The sequence below is a fragment of the Macaca nemestrina genome, chromosome 14, assembly GCF_043159975.1.
Source record: "Macaca nemestrina isolate mMacNem1 chromosome 14, mMacNem.hap1, whole genome shotgun sequence".
NCBI classification, from domain to species: Eukaryota; Metazoa; Chordata; class Mammalia; order Primates; family Cercopithecidae; genus Macaca; species Macaca nemestrina.
In genome coordinates this window covers 111,966,074-111,989,125 of record NC_092138.1, presented here as the reverse complement: position 1 = coordinate 111,989,125, position 23,052 = coordinate 111,966,074, and the positions used below count along the sequence as shown (strand labels likewise).

General features: G+C 58.6%; 1 protein-coding gene across 3 annotated transcripts in view; it reads left to right on the top strand.

The window, feature by feature from the left end:
* Nucleotides 1-23,009, top strand: part of LOC105464042 (fibrinogen C domain containing 1) — a 37,664-nt gene extending 14,655 nt beyond the window's left edge. For all 3 annotated transcript variants that reach the window (XM_011711664.2, XM_011711665.2, XM_071078444.1), the window contains 5 exons: nucleotides 1,892-2,051; nucleotides 2,411-2,547; nucleotides 15,883-15,979; nucleotides 21,515-21,694; nucleotides 22,619-23,009. In XM_011711664.2, coding sequence (XP_011709966.2) covers nucleotides 1,892-2,051; nucleotides 2,411-2,547; nucleotides 15,883-15,979; nucleotides 21,515-21,694; nucleotides 22,619-22,878 — 834 coding nt within the window. In that variant the 3' untranslated portion in view covers nucleotides 22,879-23,009. The remainder of the gene's footprint in view (nucleotides 1-1,891; nucleotides 2,052-2,410; nucleotides 2,548-15,882; nucleotides 15,980-21,514; nucleotides 21,695-22,618) is intronic.
* The last annotated feature ends 43 nt before the right edge of the window (nucleotides 23,010-23,052 follow it).

Sequence of the window (23,052 nt, the reverse complement as noted above, 5' to 3'; positions counted from 1 at the left end):
GTTTAAACGGAGGTCTTCCCTGCCCGTTAGCAAGAGGGAGGAGGCCGTGCCTGAGTTTTCTGAGTGTGTTGTGGCTGTGTTGACTCAGATAAATGGGCAGCACCGGTGTGATTTAACCAAGTGATCTTTGCCGCACACACATCGCAGGGCAGCCCCCACCTGCCGTCTTCCCTCCCGCCCTGGTTTGGGGGTGCTCCCTCTGTCCCTCTGTGGGGCATGAGCTCGTCTACAGGACGCTGCGGTGACACCCAAACGCTCTGCCTGCTCATCTCTGCTCCTCTCTCCCCCCACCTCATCCCTCACTGAATCACCTGCTCAGCCGAGGGGAAACTGACAAGGAAACTAAAAGCTTTGCAGGGCCCCTGCCTCTGGATGAGCCGAGAATCATATTTTGTAAACTGCCGGCACTGTATATTTCTATTTTCCTTCCGCGAATGGGCTATTATCTGACAAGTGACAGGTTCGGTGTGTAAAGATCTGGCCGACTCCACGCTCGCTGGCTGGCCAGCTGTAGCTTGCTCGCCACCCCTCACCCTCCACGTGGTCCTGCAGCCTCCTGCAGCCCAGGGTGGGGGCAACAGACCTCAGACCCTTCAGGCAGCCAACACAGGCGGAGGTGCTGGGGGACAGCACTGCGCTTGCCAAACTGCAACCCCAGGGCTGTGATGGAGGGAGGGGTGGGAGTGAAGGATGGAGAACAACGGCTGAGCTCCCCAGCCCAGGCTCTCCTGAATCCCCCCACTCAGAGAAACAGGGCTCATTATCCTGGGTTACAAGGCAGTGGAGACATGGAGAGATTCAGACACTGTTCCCGGGTCACGCAGCTAGTGAATGGGGGAGGGATTGGAGTGAAAACACAAGACAGTCAACACCAGAACCTGGGTCCAAACCACCACCCCGTCCCCATCCTGACCCTGGTCTCCTACACGAGAACACAGCCCCGGGCCCCTTTCCTGCCAGCCCGCCCTGAGGAAGTGGCCTGAGTCCTGGTCCCTGCCCCCAGTGCCATCCTTCACTCTCAGGGATCTCTCTTTTGGGGCCTCAGTTTCTCCATTTGTCACAAGAGATGACAACCCTAAGTCCTCTCTCTTTGCGGCGTGGTGGGGGACCCAGTGAGCTCATGGACATCAGAGAGCCACAGAAACTCAGAGTGGTGTTTGCATGGGGAGTGGGGGTGGGATGGGGAAGACCTGTTGGTCCAAAAGCCCTGTGGCCTCCCCAGCCTCAGGGCACCCCTCTGTCAAGTCCAGATCAATCACTTCTGCCTCAGCAGCCTTGCTCAGGATCGGAAGAGGCAGCGGTGGGGATGTCTGGTAGCCTGGAAGGTGCTGTGGGAACTTGGTGTGCCGAGTACCCGGCCGGTCCTTGCCGCTGTGCTGGGCACCTCCCACGTGTTGTCACTGGTCCCCATAACAGTTCGGCCAGGCCAGGGGAGAGGAGGCGTGGTGAGGACACTCACCTCCAGTCCTATAACTGGCAAGTGGACGCGCTGGGCTGAAGCTGGATTTGCCCAACGCTGGGCGCTGTCTCCCCGCACGGCGTGGCCTCCTCCAGTTTACTGTTCCCTGGGCTGAGCACGCAGAGATGGCTGAAGAAGACAGCCTGGGGCAGCAGGGGTGGCAGGTGCCTGCTGGAGCTTCCCTCCCTTCCTGCCTGCTCCCCGGCCCTCCCAGCCCTCGAGGTCCCAGAGCACAGGCTCCATCATAACCCGCTGGCCCCTCAGACCACCTTGGACAGGGACCCAGGGGGCAGGGCAGGGCGGGGGCTACCATTGAGCCAGGAGCCCACCTCTGCCTCAGGAGAGGGCCCACTCTGGCCAGTGACCTGCTATGTGCTCCACCCAACCCCCAACAGAGCCCCTGCTCCCTCGGCTCATCCCCTGTGTCCGCAGCTTCTCTCTGAGAGCCAGGGCCACATGGCCCACCTGGTGAACTCCGTCGGCGACGTCCTGGATGCCCTACAGAGGGACCGGGGGCTGGGCCGGCCCCGTGCCAAGGCCGACCTTCAGAGAGCGCCTGCCCGGGGAGCCCGGCCCCGGGGCTGTGCCACTGGTGAGTGGGGCAGGGGCTGCTTTCCTCCGGTGACTTGGGTCCCAGCTGTAGGGAGTGGGGAAGCTGGGGTGAGGGTTCCCAGCCATGAGACTTCCAGGGCCCGACCCTGCTTCCATGTGGCCTGCACTTAAGCCCTCTTGGTCCATTCTCCAGATGAGGAAAGTAAGGCCCAGAGAGGGTGATTCTCTCACCAGGCCTCAGCAGGGAGTGGCAGAGCCAAGGTCGGACTCCAAGGCTGGTGCTCTCTCAACCCCATGAGACCCCCACATGCGTTATCGACGGACAGACAGTGTGGGCGAGGGGGCTGGGCAGGAACGCACTGGGGGCCGCAGCCACCCTGACGGCCTTGCCTGCCTCAGGCTCCCGGCCCCGAGACTGTCTGGACGTCCTCCTAAGCGGACAGCAGGACGATGGCATCTACTCTGTCTTCCCCACGCACTACCCGGCTGGCTTCCAGGTGTACTGTGACATGCGCACGGACGGCGGCGGCTGGACGGTGAGTGTCCCAGGCCGGGCGGGCAGCAGGACAGGCACCGGGGACCTCGAGGCTGTGTACGTGAACCTGGGCGTTCTGAGCAGCCTCCCACCCAGCCCTCCACCGTGCACCTGTGGACTGGTCCCGTCCCGGTGCCCTTTGGCCTGGCCTGACCCCACCCCTACAGAAGAGGGGAACAGGGGACTCCGTGAGCTGACCCTGGGGGACCCACTCTGGAGTGGACATCAGGCAGGAGCCACCTTGGGCTCCCTGAGATCCTCGGCCGTGGCTCTTCCAGTGGGGGGTTTCTAGGCAAGTTGGGGTTTGGGCCTAGGAGGACACGTGGCAGCAGGAACCTGTTGCTAACGTGGGTTCCAGGGCTGTTGTGTGCGGGCGCCTGACTTTTTGAACTACCCAATACACGGCGCATGTGCAGAAGAGAAAGGAGGAGTGTGACTGCTGGGAGCAGAGACCCCCCGCGGCTACAGGCTGACAGGAGCTGTCTGATTCCTGCGCCTCCTGGTTCCTGCTTGGGTGGAAAACAGGAGCGAGATGTCCCAACTGCCAGTCACAGGGCAGGGGCGGGACCACACGAGGTGGTGGGAGAATGGGGCAGACACCCTGGTTTGAAGACCCCAGGGCAGCTCCAGAGGGGCCTCTGGGAAGCTCCTTCCAGAAGTGGGTTGGCAAGCTTTGTCTGCAAAGGGCCAGATAGGGAGGCTCGGAGGCCTGCTGTCCACACAGTCCTACAGAGGACGGAGGGAAGCTCTGATCTCCGTAGTAAAACAACTTCCCTCTGTCCATTGTAGGGAAAACAGCCACAGAGCAAACCAAAAGGCGCAGGCGTGGCTTCGTTCCAGTGATGCTTGTAGACACTGAAATGTAAATGTTATAAAATTTTCATATTCTTCCTTACATGTTATTCAGTGGATATTTAAACTTTTTTCTTTTGATTTTTTAAAAACCATGTTAAGGCAGGGCATGGTGGCTCACAACTGTAATCCCAGCACTTTGGGAGGCCGAGGTGGGTGGATCATCTGAGGTCAGGAGTTTGAGACCAGCCTGGCCAATATGGTGAAACCCTGTCTCTACTAAAAATACAAAAATTAGCCAGGTGTGGTGGCACATGCCTGTAAACCCACTACTCAGGAGGCTAAGGCAGGAGAATCGCTTGAACCCGGGAGGCGGAGGTTGCGGTGAGCCGAGACTGAGCCATTGCACTCCAGCCTTGGGTGACAGGGCAAGACTCCATCTCAAAAGAAGCTAAAAAATAAAAATAAATTAAAGCCATCTTAAAAATTCAGAACCTTCTTAGCTTCCTTGCTGTATACAAGCAGGCAGCCGGCAGGAAGTGTCCTGTGGGTGGTGGTTTGCTGACCCCATCCTAGAGCTGGAGACCCCTGGTGGCGGGAGCTGAGCTCACGGCCCCCTTCTCCCGCTGGTGGACTTCTGACCCCCTCCTGAGGCTCAGGCTTGGGGTTGGGCATTAGCAGGACCAGCACTGGCCGCTGAGTGATTGTGTGCACATTGAAACGACGCATAGTTCTTCCTTTGTGCATACTGGGAAGCCGGGCTTGGAGGAGAACAGATGTGAGCCCTGCCCACTGACTGGGTGCTCTTGAGCAGTGAACAACCTGCACTGCTGTCCCTGGAGGTCTGCGTGCCACCCCGAATGCTGCCCGGCCTTCCCCAGTTGGCTGTGGTTGGGACACCTAGTGACAGTGGAAAGCGGGACTAGGAGGACTGGCTCTTAAAGGCTTCTCCGCTTCACATTTCATTTCAGTTGGACAGATATTTTTGAGCGCCTACTGTATACTGGGTTCTGGGGAAGCACAGAGATGGGGAAGCCCCTGTCCCAGTCCTCCCGAGGAATTTACAGGCCGGGGGGCACTGGGGGTGGAAGAAATCACTATAGTAGAGATGAGGGTAAAGCTTCGTGGAGAAGGGGCATTTCTCATGAGCCATTACAGCGGGGAGGATTTCTGAGTGCGGGCATGAAGGAGAAGGTATTCCAGGAGGAGGGGGCAACCTAACGCGGCTCCCACGGCACATCTGGGGAGCAGGGCCTGAGAGATTCGTGGTGCATGAGGAGATGAGGCTGGAGTGGTCCGGCCCCAGGCTGCAGGGTTGGGACACACTCGGGAGCTACTGGGGGTGTCGAAGAGAGGAAGACGGGATGGAGACTGTGCTTCAGGCGGGGTGACTTGGCGATGTGCATCCTTGGGCAGTGGCGAGAGGGACAGGGAGGCGGTGTTATGAGCGTTCGGTCCTCAGGTCTCTGATGGGGCCCTGACAGCAGATGTCAGAGAGGCGGGGAGCCTGGAGGTTCTGCGCTCTGGCTCTGTCATCCACAGACCGCCCCAGGCATGGCTCTGAGTCCTGCTGTGTGACCTGGGTCAACTTACCTCGGTTCTCTGAGCCCCCATTTCCTCAGCTGTGAAATGGGGATGCCTGCCTGTATCCTTAGAGCTCTTAACTGCAAGCACAAGCAAGTGGGGGGCTCGGCTGAGAAGGAGTGTGCTGGAGAGAGACCGGGAGGCCAGAGATGCCAGTCAGGACTGCTCAGCCAGGAACAGAGACCCCAGACCAGGCCAGGGGGTGGCCCGGTGAGAACCCCACTGCCCCAGGGCTGCTGCCGCTGAGTGCAGGATGCATCTCGCCCGGGATCTTAGTGTTGACTCTTTCTGGTGTATTGATGTCTAGACCCACAAACATCTGGGAAAGGGGCTTAACATCAGACAAAACAAGTGACGGAGAAACAGGAGAGAGGGAAGCCTCTTGGCGGGGAGTTTTGGGGGAGGCAAGGTGTAGGCGGCCTGGGTCGGTTTTGAAAGGGGTCAGCCGTCCTCAGCAGAGGCAGGAAGGACGCGGGGAGGCCCGCACAGGCGGGCGGTGGAGGGGCGAGTCCGCCAGCCGGGAAGAGCCTGCTGTGTTAGGAGCCGGCGTGAGAACAGACGAGAATCCCCCCAAGACCCCAAAGACAGACACATCTCTAAACCTGTCTGCAAGCTCCAGAGGAGAGCTTTTAAATGGACTGGAGCTGCTCTGGGGGATAAAAGCTCTTTTGTTTTCCTAACGCTGAGAACGTCTGAGTTATGGCATTTGCTTCAGGGAACCCCTTGGCGGGCGGAACAGTGAGAAGGCACCAGCCGAACCCAGAAATCAGAGTTCAGGGTCAGGACAGGTTTAATGAAAGGTCAGGACGCCGGAGCGGGCCATGCGTCCTCCACTCCGGTGGACGTGAAGCCAGTCTCCCGGGAAGTCAATCAGGATTTGGGCTGGGAGGCGGGTCATTCTGACGGCCTCGGCTTCAGGGGCGATGAGAGGGGAGTCGATGGGGAACTCCCCCCGAGCCCTGGCGCTCAGACACCTGGTTCCGGGGTCTCTGGGAGAGAGGCCGTTCTCATCTGAGAAGTGCTTGCGTGGCCAGTGAGCGTTAGTATCCATTTGGGCCTCCATCAGAAGCAATCTTTTCCCAGGAACCTCTCGACATCTGTCAGGATCACCCCCCTGCCACACGGAATCTCTCAGAAACTCAATTTTTGTTTGGGAAGGAGCTGGCTGCCGCCTCTCCAGCCCCGGATACCATCCATCCTCATTAGACTCCCTGTCCAAACTGCCAGGCCTTGAGCGCCAACGCCACCTGATCCTTCCTGGAGGACAGGCACCTGGAGCTGTGTCCCGAGACCCTGGGGCTGGACACGCTCACCAGAGCCTGTTTCCTGGAGAGACCTGCGTGTCGAGGGTGGAACTCAGCAGCCCTGTCCCCAGGGCCACTTAACAGTTCATACACTCCTGCCCCCTCCCCCAGCATCATGCCAGCGCCCTTCAATCCCTGGAGGCAGGCAGGGCAGCCTCAGAGAAGGCCAGGGATGTGCCCAAGGTCACCCAGCAGCCTCCAGGCCTCCCACAGTGGCACACACTTATTCTTGTGTTCAAACACTGAGCGCCCAAAGCAAGCCAGGGCCAGGGAGGTCAGCAGTGACTAGACAGGTCAGCAGGCTCCCGGCCTGGCGGACAGAAGGACGAGGAAGCCGACTTGTGCCAGGAATGGGGAGCCCCGGGGCTCAGAGGAGAGACCCCTATTCCAGTCTGGGGGATGGGAGGAGTGAGAGGCAGGGAGACGGTGTGGCTTGTCTGGGGGCCATGGTAGTTCAGTGCTACTGGCCTGTCTGGTTTAAGGAGGTTTGGGTCCACGACAAGGCAGGGGAGGCGGCAGGGGCTGGGTCATGCAGGTGATCCTCAGACCCCATCATCACTCCCATCACAGGTCCGGCCCTTCCGTGACAGGAGTCCCAGGGGCAGGGACCACACCCTCCTGTGGCCACGTTAGCTTAGGGTGGGCACCACACCCGCACACCCTCGGCGCTCTCTAAATGCTTGCCAGATGATGGCTGTTGGCACCCTTTGGCTGCATAGTCTTATCTCTGTAAGTCTTGCTTTTCTCATCTGTAAAATGGGTACAATGTAGAGCTGCTCTGCAGATGTGGGCGAAGTCAGAACCCTTCACAGGCTGCTCACCCACCTGTGAGGGGTGAGCGGGGAGAGGGGCTGGGAGGGAGTCAGCGCTGAGCCCCGGAGGTTCCCTGTGAACACAGGATCTGGCTCTGCCTTGTAGCATCTTATAATCAAGGGGAGGCAGAGTCGTAAAAAGAAAGACCGGTTTTTCTTATTCAGAAGGTGCCGAGTGGGATGAAGCCAGCCATTGCCAGCCCACACCCCCCATCCCCAGCGCCCCTGGCTGTGTGAGATGTGAGGGTCACATCCCTTCTTGGAGGGCCCTTGCTCATCTGTCCAGTGGGGTGACCCTCTTGCCTGCCTTGCAGGGCCTGGGGAACGGGGTGGCTGTGCCCGGAACCTGCTGCCGGTGGGCGGAAGGAGGGTCTCGGCACCTGGACTCCCCGCCCCCACCCAGGCTCCCTGTCCTGCTGCACAGTCTTGTCCCCACCGCAATCTGCCGGGGGCAGCGCTGCCCCCTAGGCCTGATTGCCAAGCCCTCATCATTGCATAGTCACTGGCCGGGTCACACACACTGGGTCCAGATCAACATGTCCTTCAGCAGGGACTTGGAGTGGCCACGATGGGACCCTATACCCGCCTGCTCCAATCCAGTCTCCCAACACCACAGTGCCAAGTGGCCCAAACCCTATTCTGTGCAGCCCTGTACTCTGCCAGGTGCTTCCTGTGTGCGAGGTCAGCCAGTACACATCTGCCTGTAATTGGTTCCCCTGGAACGGAGCCCCCACTTCCCCCTACCTGAGCTCTCCAGGCAGGGAGGAAAATCCTGCCCTCACATGGAGAACATCAAAGGAGCCCAGCAGCAGGCGCAGGCTCGGGGAGGGATGAAAAGCTCCCGGGGCCTCCCCAGGTGCCAGCCTGGACCCCTGCGCCGGGGAGGCTGAGCAGCAGGACCTCGGGGTCCAGTAGATGAGATGTTAGCTCCTTCCTACTTGGGCTGCAGCTGTGGCCAGCTCTCCTTGTCCCAGAGGCAGTGGGGGCAGGGGATCTGCTGTGACATTGATGGGCCACAGTGTCCCCACGCTGCTGCCTGGCCCACGCCCTGCCCTGGGGAATGGGTCCTCAGAGCACACACACCTCATAATGGCGAGGTGACTGGTGATTGGTGACAACACCCTCGCGTTTCCTTGGTTCATCGTGCAGAGAAAGCATGCCTCTGTTGGGAGCAGTTTGGATTTTTCAAACTTTTAACGGAAATAGGACAATGCACGTGCAGGGCCCAGCCCCGCGTCCGATGTGGCTCAGCACCCAAGAAACAGCAGCTTGGCAGTGCTGTGCCAAGAGCCGGCAGGCACCGACTGCCAAGCCTGGGAATGACGGCAGGGCGCCAAGCCCGGGGGTACCATTTTCAGTCAAAAACAAGGAGTGGGTCCGATTTCCTTCTGGGCTCAGCAGCTGGCTCTGAAGGTGGTGATGTCGGTTAGACCTACTGTGTGCCATCCATTTAGGCATTGACTTTGTTGCGTCTTCCCCACCGGCCCTGCGGGGGCTTAGGCAGAGAGAAACAGATTTGGAAAGGTTCCGCGACCTGTCCGAGGTCATGTGGCCTGTGAGAGGCAGAGCCAGGATTTGAACTCAGCTCTGCCTTGTTCCGGACTGAGCCCAGAGGCCTCCCTGCGGGCACTGCCCAGAGGTGTCCAGAAAGGAGTGAAGGAAAAGCCAGATTCTGGGAATGCCGCAGAGCCGCCCCAGGGCTGCCTGTGAAGGGTTGCCGTAGTGCACACATCCAAGTTCTTTGTTCTTTAAAAACATGAATCCTCCTCTGCCAGGACCCCTCTGCCCCCCTCCGAGAATCACCTGATCAGAAAGCTGGGGAGGCTGGTGGAGGCCACAGCTCCACAACCAACGCAGTCCTGTCTGTAACTGGTTTCTGCAGCCGTTTCATCACAGTCTAAGAAAAGCTGCAGTTGCTGCTTCCAGGGGGCCGTTCTAAGGCATCGGAGACCCTCTCTCCCAATCTCATAGGGTTTGGGCCCACCCATCCCCCATTCCTTGGGTTTCAGCTCCTCTGACAAGCTGGCAAGGCCCTGCTTAATGTGCTGTTCAGCCAGGCATCTCCTCCTCCAGGGAGCCCTCCCAGATAACCACCTCCAACTGCCCCAGGAGAGGGACTCACTCCTTCTCAGGGTTCCGAGCAAGCTCTGTTGAATGCTGTGCACCAGCACATTTAATTCTCATCAAAACTTTGTGGGTTGAGGCGTTTATAATCCCAGCTTTACAGATGAGGAAACTGAGGCCTGGGGTTTGGAGGAATGTACCAGAGTGGGAGCTGCTCGCCCTGTGGCTGCTGGCTTGTGTGTCTGTCTCTCATGGGGCTGTGAGCTTTGAGGGCCAAGGTCATCCCTGTGAGCCCAAGCACACATGGGGTGCTGTGCAGGAGCCCTTACTCTGCAGGGGAGAAGCCACGTATCCTGTTGGCTGGAGTCTGGGTAGGACTCACGTCTCCTGGGTGCCAGCCCAGGGAGCTCCCTGGGAGTGAGCGTTCACTGTCATCCCCACTCCTCTGGCCATCTCAGCCCTGCACACCCAGGTTGCCCACTCCTCCAAGCCTCAGTCTTCTCATCTGCTTAATGGGGGGCACCAGCCCTCCCTCCAGGGCTGTGGCAGGGAGGGCCAGGCCATGGTCATCCTCTCAGGCATTGGCCGGGTGCTGGGGCGACCACAGAGCCCAGCTCAGTGCTCAGGACGCCAGCTGCATGTTCTGGGCATGGTGGCAGAGCAGTAGCTGGTTGGTCAAGGTCTGTTTGCAGAGGCAGCCCTGGGTGGGATGCAACCTGCGGAGTGTGAGGCTGCAGCAGCCCAGAGGCCTCTCTGCCTCCTTCAGTCCCCGGGCCCCGTCTGACAACACAGGGCCGTCGGTGGCTGCTGCTGTGTCTTCCTTCCTCTGCATCCAGAGCTGTCACTCCTTCCTTTGAACCCGCCCAACACCATCTGCAGGACCATGTGGGCCCAGCTCTCCCTTGGCAGAGCCCCTCTAAGTGGCACTTCCAAGATGCGCCGGGCGGCGGGCTTCTGAGAATCCGCACCAAGGAAACACTGTCTGTCTGTCTTCCCACTCGTGGCATCTGCCCAAGAGGCCGCGGCCACAGTGAGTGTTTCTACTCAATCGTTTTCCAGCCAGGACCCAAGAAAGATGCCCCCGGAGCTGGACCAATTCATATTTTGGCCTGAAAACGAATCAGTAATTTTTGTTTCCCTGCCTTTTGCTCCCCGCCTCCATTTTGTTTTGTTTTGTTTCAAGACAGGGTCTCACTCTGTCGCCCAGGCTGGAGTGCAGTGGCGCGATCTCGGCTCACTGCAACGTCCGCCTCCCGGGTTCAAGCGATTCTCCTGCCTCAGCCTCCAGAGTAGCTGGGATGACAGTCAGCCCACCACCACACCCAGCTAATTTTTGTATTTTTAGTAGAGTTGGGGTTTCGCCATGTTAGCCAGACTGGTCTCGAACTCCTGACCTCAAGTGATCTGCCCGCCTCAGCCTCCCAAAGTGCTGGGATTACAGGCGTGGGCCACTGTGCCCAGACTCCCCACCCCTTTTTGCCGAGTGGGGATTCATGTTTGGTGGGTGGGGCAGAAAGAAGGGGAAGTGGACGCCTGGATCCCTTCCTCACTTCCTCCCGCTGTCCTCCCATCCCGCTGGTCCTCGTTCTGTAATTAAAGCTCTCTGTGCTTGGCCACATCCAGGTGTCTGGCGTCACCAACGTCCAGCGTTGCTGAAGCTGTTTGCCAGAAATACGAAGTCACAGCTGCAGTTCACCGTGGGCTCAGAGTCAGACTAAACATTCCCCCACACGGGGGAAGCTTGGAGAACCCACCTGGTGATCTGGGCTGTGCTTGGCACTTGCACTAGTCAGGCCACGTTGGGCTGTCATTGGCTCGAGGTGGGGGCAGGTTTCCAAGCCTGAGATCCTAGCACAGGGCCTGGCACAGGCAGTCACTCGGGATTTGAACCAAGAAATCAGGACAGCCCACGGCAAAGGTTGTCAGCGGTTCCCAAACCGCGGCAGTACTCCGTGGGCCACTGGCAAAATCAACTGAATCAGTTTGATCAACATTATTTTTCCAGTCAAATAGAGTGGAGTACTACACGATAGAAAATATCAGTGCACTAAGGCCAGGCGCGGTGGCTTACGCCTATAATCCCAGCACTTTGGGAGGCTGTGGCAGGTGGATCACAAGGTCAGGAGTTCCAGACCATCCTGGCCAAGATAGTGAAACCCCGTCTGTACTGAAAATACAAAAAAATTAGCCAGGCGTGGTGGCAGGCGCCTGTAATCCCAGCTGCTCAGGAGGCTGAGGTGGAGAATTGCTTGAACCTGGGAGGTGGTGGTTGCAGTGAGCCGAGATCGTGCCACTGCACCCTAGCCTGGGCGACAGAGTGAGACTCTGTGTCAAAAAAAAAAAAAAAAAAAAAAAAAAGGAAAAGAAAAGAAAAAAGAAAATATCAGTGCGTGCCCTTCTGCATTAAGCTAAGTCTGCAGTCTGGATGCGTGTGCCAGTGTGGTGACGTCGGCTGCATCTCCCTGGGACATGGTCAGTCTTCAAGTCACTTCTCCAAGGCCAGAACACGGATGTGTCTTGGTGCCTCAAGAGGGGGTCCGCAGTCCGTCACTGCACACGGCAAAGTGCCCACGTTGGCCGACAGTTGCTGCAGTTAATTCTTTTTACTTTTTTGAGACAGAGTCTCGCTCTCGTCACCCAGGTTAGAGTGCAGTGGCGGGATCTCGGCTCACTGCAACCTCTGCCTCCCAGGTTCAAGCGATTCTCCTGCCTCAGCCTTCTGAGTAGCTGGGATTATAGGCACCCACCACCATGCCTGGCTAATTTTTGTATTTTCAATAGAGATGGGGTTTCACCATGTTGACCAGGCTGGTCTCGAACTCCTGGCCTCAGGTGATCTGCCAGCCTCGGCCTCCCAAAGTGCTGGGATTACAGGTGTGAGCCACCGCTCCCGGCCAATTGCTGCTGTTTCTAAGTGGGTGTTGATTTGGGCTACATGGACAGGAGTGCCAGCCATGTGTGATTTTAGTGTCCTTTCTTGGGCAGAGGCAAAGGCAGAGGGCCAGGTGTGCTCACCCCAATTGATTGGCACCAAGGAGGAGCCCCAGGGGGATGGTGGGGTCACTGTAACTGGCACCCAGACTGGGAGGGCAGTGGGAAAGAGGGGGCCGAGGACTGTGGGTGCAGGGACCAGCTCTTGGCACCAGAGGCCTGGGTAGGGGGGCACACTCAAGGCTGCAGCCACCCTGGTCAGTGGACCCACCACCAAGCGCGAGTGTGGACATAGTGTAGGGCACCGGCAGTGAGGGTAGGTCCAGACAGTCATGGGACTAAAGGCACAAGATGTAGTCGGACCCTGCTTTCTGCTGCTCACGGCCGCCTGGCCTCTGGCCGGTGTCCGAGCTTGGGCCCTGTAAGGGTGGGGCACCTGGGCTTGAGGAGGGACATGGGCGTGCAGAGAGCACGCAGTCCCCACGCTGAGTCTCGACTGCCCATCATCCCATCAGGCAGGACACAGGGGCGGGAACAGCCCCTCCTGCCGCATCCTGAAGAGTCAGGGCAGGGCTGGGGTCTGGCGAGTTCCGTACGTGGCAACACTGGTTCCAGGCATCCCCGGGTGGGAGTGAGTGCTGGAGGCAGAGCCTGGGGGATCCTCTCGGAGGCTGTCGTCTGGGCTACCGGGGCTTCTTGCTGTCATTCTGGATGGTCCCTCTGAGCCTTTTGGAAGAGGCACAGCCGGGCACCTGTACATCAGCCCACCCGCCCCTGGTTGGGCATGCCCACAGGCTGCTGGGGTCTCCCCACCACCCCTACTGTGGCCTACTTCCCTGCATTTCCTGCCCCGCCCAGCAGGCAGACACAGGGCCCAGGACCCTGCCCCTCCTCCAGGGCTACCCTGCTGGCCAGACCTGCTCTCTCCCCATCCTCCATGTCTGTCCTGCCTCTCACCGGGTTGGGGTCCCCCGAGCACAGTATCTCCTGTGTTCCTTTGCCCTAAGGTCCCTGAGGGCAGAACTGTGGCCTTGTACCCGCTGACTTGGCTTCTGCAGCTGGTGCCTGGCAGGAGATGCTCAGTGGAACATCTGTGTGAATGAGAGGCTGGGACAGACCCCTCGGGAGGGCTGGGGGAGAGCGGAGGCCGGAGGCCGGGAGAGGCGCAGTGGAATCAGGAGCCCTCGCCCAGTCCTGGACCTCGGTGCTGTTGCTCTCCATCCAGCTGGCACTTGCTGGACACCTGCTATGTGCCAGGCCTGAGCTTATTCTCGGTGGATGGTCGTAGCCTGGGAGGAAGGTGTGGCTATGATCTCTGCTTTACAGAGGTGGGTGCTGGGGCCCGGAGAGGTGGGGGTACTTGCCAGGGCTCTCTAAGGCAAAGCTGGGGCCCTGGAACCCAGATACACAACCCCTGCCTTCAGGAACTCCTTTATGGAACTGAGCACTGAGTATGCCCAGGTCCCCAGTCCCTAGGGCAGAGGCCCAGCTGATGGCCAATGTCAGCCAGGCATCCCAGGGGGCTTCGGGCCTGCTGGTCCCTCTAGCTCCCCTCCTCCTTCAGAAACAGGCTCCCGCTGCCCATTGCCTTCTCGGGGGAGAGGCTGAGCTTCTGCCAGGATTAGGCCTTTGAAAAGGTGCGTGCTCAGGGTCCCAATATGCAGCCATCAATACGGCTCTCCACTGCTCCTCAGATCTCCCCGAGCCTGATCGAATTTCCTTCCGCCCCAAGCCGGTCACTCCTGAGGACTTTCAGATTTCAGAGCTGGGCCAGGTTTGAGGCAGCAAAGCACGAAAAAGGAGGTGCCATCTCCCTCCAGCTCCCTGACGTCAGAGCTGCCCAAACGCCGTGACGGACACGTCCCTGAGGGCTTAGAGCATCGGCAAACGCTCACACAGCAGACGCCTCGGGTCAGACTGGGCACCCAGGCAGTTCCGAGCGACTGAAATCAGGCTACTTAGTAATGAAACTGGCAGCTCGCCGGTGCCGCAGCCAGATCTCTAACACATCAGACTGACACAGATGGAGGCCGGCCGGGCCGCGGTAGCTGCTTTGGAGAATAAGCAGGAAAAGGCTTGTTAAACAGAAAGAGGGCTGGGAGGGCTGGGGAGGCCAGCCGGGATGGATTGTCAGCGGATCCTGTAAATACTCCAGGCAGCTCTGGCCGGGACCAGCGTGGTATTATTTCAAAGCAATTTAACCGATGGGATTCCTGACTCCCAAATCAAGAATGTTATTAAAATGAAGAACAGAGGCAGCCTGGGCACTCGTTGGTACCCAAGTCACACCCTGCCAGCTGTGGGCTCCTCGTCCTCCCCTGAGCAGCCACTTGGACTCCGGTTTCCCAGTCCCCCGACCCCCGCCCAGGCTTGTTTTGGGGGAGGGGAGCTTATTGAGGGATGGGGCTCTGGAGGCCAAGCCTGGGGTGTGTGGGGGATGCTCTTGGTTCTCAAAAACTGGAGGATAGGCCGGGCACAGTGGCTCACGCCTGTAATCCCAGCACTTTGGGAGGCCGAGGCAGGCGGATCACGAGGTCAGGAGATCGAGACCATCCTGGCTAACACGGTGAAACTCTGTCTCTACTAAAAATACAAAAAAATTGCCGGGCGTGGTGGCGGGCGCCTGTAGTCCCAGCTACTCAAGAGGCTGAGGCAGGAGAATGGCGTGAACCTGGGAGGCGGAGCTTGCAGTGAACCGAGATTGTGCCAGTGCACTCCAGCCTGGGCGACAGAGCGAGACTCCGCCTCAGAAAAAAAAAAAACAAACACTGTTCAGTTTTGTTTTGATCTGGAAAAAGATATTAGGACCCTGCCCCTTCCCCACTTTATTTGACCATTGGGGAAACTGAGGCCCAGAGCAAAGTGCTGGAGGTGGGCCCCAAAGCTGACTTTCCTCCACCCCACCGAGTGCAGCGGCATGATCTCAGCTCACTGTAACCTCTGCCTCCTGAGCTCAAGCAATTCTCCTGCCTCAGCCTCATGAGTAGCTGGGATTACAGGCACGTGCCACCAAGCCCGGCTAATTTTTGTATTTTTAGTAGAGACAGGGTTTCACCATGTTGACCAGGCTGGTCTCGAACTCCTGACCTTAGGTGATCCACCTGCCTCGGCCTCCCAAAGTGCTGGGATTGCAGACGTGAGTCACCGTGCCTGGCCTACCACTCCCCCCTACCATTTTTTTTTTTTTTTTTTTTTGAGAGGGCCCAAGCTGGAGTACAGTGGCATGATCACAGTTCACTGCAGCCTCAACCTCCCGGGCTCAAGGGATCCTCCTGCCTCAGCCTCTCAAGTAGCTAGGATTACAGGCGCCCACCACCACACCTGGCTAATTTTTTTAAAATTTTGTGTAGAGACGGGGTCTCACTATGCTGTCTCAAACTCCTGGGCTCAAGCGATGCTCCTGCCTCAGTCTCCCAAAGTGTGGGATTCCAGGTGTGAGCCACAATGCCCGGCCTGGAGTAGCCTGCCGAGCAGCTGGGATTACAGGCATGCGCCACCACGCCTGGCTAATTTTTGTACTTTTAGTAGAACCTGGGTTTCATCATATTGGCCAGGCTGGTCTCAAACTCCTGACCTCGTGATCTGCCCATCTCGGCCTCCCTGAGGGGCCATTTCGGGGGCCTGTGGGTGTTTGGGCAGTCCCACCTCGAGCCACCACGAGGCTCTGGAGCCCCTGCTATTTTCCAGGCCCCAGGCTGGGGGCTGTTGGGGGAAGTGGGCAGCCGGACCCCTGCCCCCCCGAGAGGGCAGATCGGGAGCAGGGTGAGAGGAGTCTCTGGGCGGGGTAGGCCCAGCTGTGAGTCCTGGGATGGTCGGTGCCAGCGCCCCATCCCCATCTTCCCTTTGCAGGTGTTTCAGCGCCGGGAGGACGGCTCCGTGAACTTCTTCCGGGGCTGGGACGCCTACCGAGACGGCTTCGGCAGGCTCACCGGGGAGCACTGGCTAGGTGAGCACCCCGCCCGCCTCCCGGCCCAGGTGGGCCTCCTCCCCATGCCTTCCGGACACAGTTGGGTCCCAGCTGCTCCTGAATGGGTTTGGACTGGGTTTCCCGGCACACCTGAGCCAGCTCACAGGTGTCGTGCGTGAAGGTGACAGGCATTCAGAAGGAACCAGGCCAGACATTGCCAACGGAAGTGATTGGCGTGGGTGGGCTCCGAGTGCTCATAAAGGCTGAGGGTCCCACACGCCCTTGGAGGCCGGTTCCTGCCGGGCTCGCCCTGGGACCTGCTCGCTGTCCCGAATCAAGCAAGCTTGGGCAGGTGGTCAGCAGCATCCCAGGCAGCGGGAGGACAGAGGAGGACCCGGCACCGCCCTGCCCACGGGTGCGAGGGACACCAGGCATGTAAATCCCAGGAGCAGCCAGTGGTGCTCCCAGCCAGGGCTCCTGTTTGCGCCTGCAGGCAACCGCACGCCTTCCCGCCACAGTCCCTGCCTGGCACAAAGTAGGGGCTCAGAAGGTTCTGTCAATATTATTATTTACCTTTCAATTCACTCGGTATTGCCGGGCGCGGTGGCTCACGCCTGTAATCCCAGCATTTTGGGAGGCCGAGGTGGGTGGATCACGAGGTCAGGAGATCAAGACCATCCTGGCTAACCCGGTGAAACCCCGTCTCCACTAAAAATACAAAAAATTAGCCAGGCGAGGTGGCGGGCGCCTGTAGTCCCAGCTACTCGGGAGGCTGAGGCAGGAGAATGGCATGAACCTGGGAGGCGGAGCTTGCAGTGAGCCGAGATCACGCCACTGCACTCCAGCCTGGGTGACAGAGCCAGACTCCGTCTCAAAAAAAAAAAAAAAAAAAAATTCACTCAGTATTTTAAAATTTTTGAAAGTCCTTAACATTTCACTATCTAAACAAAATATTCTAAACAAAACCTCATTTACCTAAAGAAAATATTTATCTTAACAATATCCTAAAAGAATCACAACTTTCAGGTCTACCTATATATTTGGGAGGTGGCTGTGGCTTGACGTGAGGTGGGTTTCTCTGGTTGTTCTTGAGATATAATTTACATACAACAGAATTCCCCGTGTGGAAGCGCATGACCCCATGGCTTTTAGTATATTCAGAATATTACATCCATCATCACTGGGTCCAGAATGTTTTCTTCACTCCAGAAGGAAACTCTGTGTCCCCGGGAGCAGTCACTCCCTTGCAGGCTTTGAATATACCTGAAACGCACAGGTGCTGGGGGACGCATGCCCTGAGTGTCATCTGGGCGGCCTCGAATGCCCCACAGTGTCGTCCTGCACTTAAGCCCCCCAGGGTGCATGCGGACATCCAGGAAGTTCCACAAGCTGCGTTGGTTCCACAACCTTGGGTGGGAGGGAGAGGGTGAGAAGGGTAAGGACATCCGGGGAGTTCCCCAGTGCAGGGCAGAGCTGGCGGGGGAGGGAGAGGGTGAGAAGGGTGTGGACATCTGAGGAACTCCCCTGTGCGGGATCAGGGCTGGTGGGGGGAGGCTTGGGCAGGAAGGAGAGGGTGAGAAGGGTGTGGGCTGGCATGGCTGGCAGGAAGCACCACCTGAGGGGCTGAGAGCGCAGGTCTGGGCACCAGCTGGGGTCAGGGGGGCTCCAGGCCTGTAAGGATGTTCAGTGACACCTTTGGGGTGGTGGCCCCAAAGGCAGGGTTGGGGTGGCGAGGCGGGGCCACCCCTCTGTGTGCATGGAGGCCCCTGGGCAAGATCTGCCACCGATGCCCCCTCCTCACCCGGGCCCACGAGGGCAGGGCCCTCTCCGACCTGCCGTGCCCTGGTCCCTAGGGGGTGCCGGCAACAGGGAAGGTCACACCCCGTGTGGACTTCATGCCCACACCCCGTGCTGAGCCCCGACCCACTGAGCGCCCAGCTACACGCTTCCCATGCATCGTCCCCAAAACCTCACATCTACCTAGTTGGGGGCCCTGCTGTCGTCCCCTCCTTTTAGAGATGAGGAAATTGAGGCCCAGGAAGGGGAGGTCTCTTGTCACAAGCATGCGTGGGTTGGGGTGGGGGGAGCCCCAGCAGGGTCCACACACTGGTGCCCAACCAAACTCGCCTCATCCCCTGAACCTGGTGGATGGCAGGAGGGGAGATGGGGAGACCCTGCCTCAGGCTCCCCAAGCTGGGGGTAAAGAAAAGGACAAGGCGGCAGGGCTGAGCTATGCCCTCGCCACCACCCACCCACCCCCAGAGCAGCGGTGATGCCCGTGCTCATGGTATCTTAATTGAAATCTATCAGCAGCCACAGATGGTGCGGGAGGAAGCATTTAAGCAGGTCCTGATTCCAGCATCCTGCAGACGAGCCCTGACAGGAATGTCAACAGCGCCGGTCCCTCCTCTGCCGCACCACCCTCCCCATCCCCTCTCATTGAGTGCTTTGTCTTTTCCTATTGAGTCATGGGAGCTCTTTATATATTAAGGTTATCGATCATTTGTCCAATACACATGATAGGTATTAACTTCTGGCCATTTGTCTTTCAGCTTTTTCTTTTTCTTTTTTGGGGTCATGTTATTACTTATTTCCTAGGAATTTAAGATGTTTATGTACTCAGTTCTGCCACCCTTTTCTTCGTATCTTTTCTGGGTTTTAGCCCCTGCTGTCCTTTCCTTCTCTTCCTAGTTTTATTTTAAGTCTCCTCTATTTTTTCTTCTGTTTTTCTTCTCCTTTTTTTTTTTTTTTTTTTTGAGACGGTGTCTTGCTCTATAGTTCAGGCTGGAGTGCAGTGGCATGATCTCGGCTCACTGCAACCTTCACCTCCCGGGTTTAAGCTATTCTCCTGCCTCAGCCTCCCGAGTAGCTGGGATTACAGGCGCCCACCTCCATGCCCGGCTAATTTTTGTATTTTTAGTAAAGACAGGGTTTCACCATATTGGCTAGGCTGGTCTCGAACTCCTGACCTCGTGATCTGCCCGTCTCGGCCTCCCAAAGTGCTGAAATTACAGGCGTGAGCCACCATGCCCGCCTTTTCTTTTGTTTTTCTAGTGTTGTTTTAGGTTGAGAGCTTTGGTCCAGCCGGAATCCACTGGGGTGGCCGTGTGAGGTTTAGGGTCTTACTGGTTTCCTGTCCGTTTCAAGCCGTCAGCCCTCTTTCTTACTCCCTGCGATTTGAGCTGGGAGCTGGTGAAGGAGTTGGATCAGGGGCCCAGGGAATCTGGGAAGAACAGCTAACATGGCTGGGGGCGGTTCTGGAAGGAGGGGGAGAGCGGGGAGAGCTGGAGAAAGCCAAAGAGCAAAGGCAGGGAGGGAGGGAGGCAGAGAGGGAGGGAGGGAGGTGAAGGAGGGAGGCAGGGAGGCAGGGAGGGAGGGAGGCAGGGAGGCAGGGAGGGAAGGAGGCAGGGAGGCAGGGAGGGAAGGAGGCAGGGAGGCAGGGAGGCAGGGAGGGAAGGAGGCAGGGAGGGAAGGAGGCAGGGAGGCAGGGAGGGAGGCGAGGAAGGGAGGTGAAGGAGGGCAGGAGGCGAGGGAGGGAGGTGAAGGAGGGCGGGAGGCGAGGGAGGGAGGTGAAGGAGGGCGGGAGGCAGGGAGGGCGGGAGGCAGGGAGGGCAGGAGGCAGGGAGGCAGGCAGGCAGGCAGGGAGGCGAGGGAGGCAGGCAGGCAGGGAGGTGAGGGAGGGAGGAAGTGGCATGGACTGGAGGAAGGACGGAGAGGAGCCCAGGCCCCAGGTCCCCACACACCCCTCCCTTGGGCGTCCTGCACAGCAGCCCCCAGGACACCGCTCATGAAGCGTCACTCAATCCAGAGGAGTGGCTGATGGAGGCCTTTGGGCCCCAGTGGCCATTTCGTGGTGGGAAAAGGAATCTTCCAGCATCCCCGGCAGGGGCGGTCTCCCTCTCTCCCTATTCCTGCATCGTCTGATTTGTTCTGGGTAAGGTCTGAATAGCAGCAGGGAGTCGGGGCCCTTCTGCCTGGGTTCGAATCCCAGCAGTGCCACTCACCAGCTGTGTGACCTGGGCCAGCTCCTTAACCTCCCTGGGCCTCATTTTCCTCCCCTGTAAAATAGGGAGTCATACGCACTCCTTCCCCGGGGCCTTGGGAAGCAGCAGTCAGCACCTGGATAATGTGTGCAGTGGGCCAGCCCTGCCAGAAAAGCTGCCCAGGGATTCTGTAATTAAATCGGACTCACTCTAATTCCACTGGATTCACTCATCTGCACGAAGGGCTGAGAACGGTGCTGGGCCCTCGTGAGTCCCGTCCAGGTGGCAGCTGTTGTCATGATTACCTCCCGCCTGCCCTTTCGTGGATGATGCTGTCTTGGCCCCTCATGTCCGCCCTGTGCTAGCTGAGCTGGGGCCCAGAGAGGGAGAGCGGCTGCCCTGAGACTCAGCAGCAGGAGAGTCAGGGAGGAGGGACACCGGGTGAGACCCCAGGCTCTTGAAGCCCGTGCTCTGGCAGGTCCTTGGGGAGGAAGGGAGGAACGTGGGTTGGGAGGTCAGCTTTGCTGTGACTCCTCCCACAGCAGCTGCTCCTGGTTCCTGGACCTGGTGACTGGGACCAAAGCCTTCTTGTCCGGGCGGGATCAGGGAGGATCCGTACAACCTCCAGCCGGCACACACTGACCCCGGGAGGTGTGGAGACAGGGAGAGGCAGGAGGAGGGAGAAGCGGACGGAATACCACTCGCTGCTACCCACTTGTAAATCATTTCATTAAATGCCCTCTTAATCCAAAGTAATCACACCGGCAGTGAAGCACCTTGGGTGTCTGAGCACATGTGTTTATGGTGAGGGAGGCCTGGCATGAGACCCCGGGCATGGGCAGGGCAGAGCTGAGGTGGGGCGGGGACAGCAGGAGGGAGAGAGTGGAATGGGGGCACAGAGCCGGCCTAGAGGGATGAGGGTGCCGCCTCCTGCCTCCCATTCATTAAGTCAGTGCTGGGTGAGCACCATTGTGCCGGGCCCAGCCCAGGCACTGTGGTCAGCAGTGGTCAGGTTGGACACGCCACTCTCATGGCGCTTCCGCACTGGCGGGGAAACTGACAAGATAGGCAGCCGGAACCCTGAAAGATAAACACCCACAGGGGCAGAGGAGGTCCTCAACGCCGACGGGAGGTCAGGCAGCCTTCCAGAAATGAACAGAAGGTAACCAAGTGAGGAGGAGTAGGGACAAGCATCCCTGGCAGAGGGAACAGCATGTGCGAAGGCCCAGAGGCCTGGTTTAGAAAATGTGAACACCAGATCCTGTCTGGCTCTGGCTGGCGTCTGGGTAAGGGTGCTGTCACCCCCACCTCCTCCCGCCTCCCGCCAGCTCAGAGCCCCAACGTTTGAAAAGCATCACAGCTCCACTTACAGGGAACAGAGAAAACCAAACATGAAATCTGTCGGTCCTCAGTGACTGGCCCAACACAGGCCGACAGGAAGAAGGAAGTAGCCCAGGGCAGACTGCACGCACTTGGTGGCTGTCCCTTTCTGTCCTCAACTGCATGAGCTCAGCTATCATTTATCATTTCTCCCTGGGGATTCGCTTCCTACGCCCCTCAGCTTCTCCCACCATTTCCTCCCCAACTTCAGGCCTCAAGAGGATCCACGCCCTGACCACACAGACTGCCTACGAGCTGCACGTGGACCTGGAGGACTTTGACAATGGCACGGCCTATGCCCGCTACGGGAGCTTTGGCGTGGGCTTGTTCTCCGTGGACCCTGAGGAAGACGGGTACCCGCTCACTGTGGCTGACTATTCCGGCACTGCAGGTGAGGCTCCAGCTGCGGCAGGGATGGGGAAGGGCGTGGCCTGGGAGGATGGAGGACGGAGGAGGTCCTGCCCTCCAAAATGATCAAGGCTCATGGATTTGGCCCCCTTTGAAAGTAATCAGGTTTTTGAAAAATAACAAATATTGATAAACGACCAACCCCACATCACAATCAGAGGCCTGAAACCAATCTAAAATTTTTTTTTAAGTAATAAATTTTTCAAATTGAAAGAGTGAACAAGACAGAAAAGGGAAAATTTTCTTCCTTACCAAGGATTCCTCAATCCCTGTCTTCATCAGCTGATTCCGTTGCGTCATACAAAATGAGCTTCTGTGAAGCTACCGTTCGTTTTTTCATAATAATGTTAATTATGCCCTTCGGCCCTCTGGGGTCAGGGTCGAGGCTACTGGCCTCCACCTCCAAGTCCTACTTGGTCCTCACCCCTGCAAGGCAAATCCAGCAGAGCCTGGACTGTTTTCCCATTTTGCAGATGAAGAGACTGAGCTCAGAGCCGGGAATCAGGAGACCCGGGGTTCGGGCCTGCTGGGTCTCTAAAGTGTGGTGGCTGGACCCCCTGGGCTGGGTGTCCCCTCTCAGGCCGAGGAGGGGGAGGCAGAAGAGGGAATGTGGAAAAGCCGGGGGAGGGATAGAGACCGCCTAGACCCAGGGGCAGCCCCAGGCACACCTGAGGAGGGACTGCGTGCGTGTGACCTGCATGGACACACCCGGGTGTGGAGGGGTGGGTGTGGAGGGGCAGGTGTGCGTGCATGCGTGCACACCAGTGTGTATGTGTGAGAGCACGTGCGTACGTGTATGCCCTCACGTCCAGGTTCACGTGCAGTGTCTTGGTGTCTGCTCACACATGCAACACCAGTGGGCGTACCCGTGCCCCCCGTGCCCACACCTGTGTGCCCCCCTGCACAGGCGACTCCCTCCTGAAGCACAGCGGCATGAGGTTCACCACCAAGGACCGTGACAGCGACCACTCAGAGAACAATTGCGCTGCCTTCTACCGAGGCGCCTGGTGGTACCGCAACTGCCACACGTCCAACCTCAACGGGCAGTACCTGCGTGGTGCCCACACCTCCTATGCCGACGGCGTGGAGTGGTCCTCCTGGACCGGCTGGCAGTACTCACTCAAGTTCTCCGAGATGAAGATCCGGCCGGTCCGGGAGGACCGCTAGACCGGTGCACCTTGTCCTTGGCCCTGCTGGTCCCCATCGCCCCATCGTTGACCCCACCTCACTCCTTCGTGAATGTTCTCCACCCACCTGTGCCTGGCAGACCCACTCCAGCAGGGAGGGGCTGGGCCATCCCTGACACGAAGCCCCCGGGGCTGGTGAAGTCACACATCACCT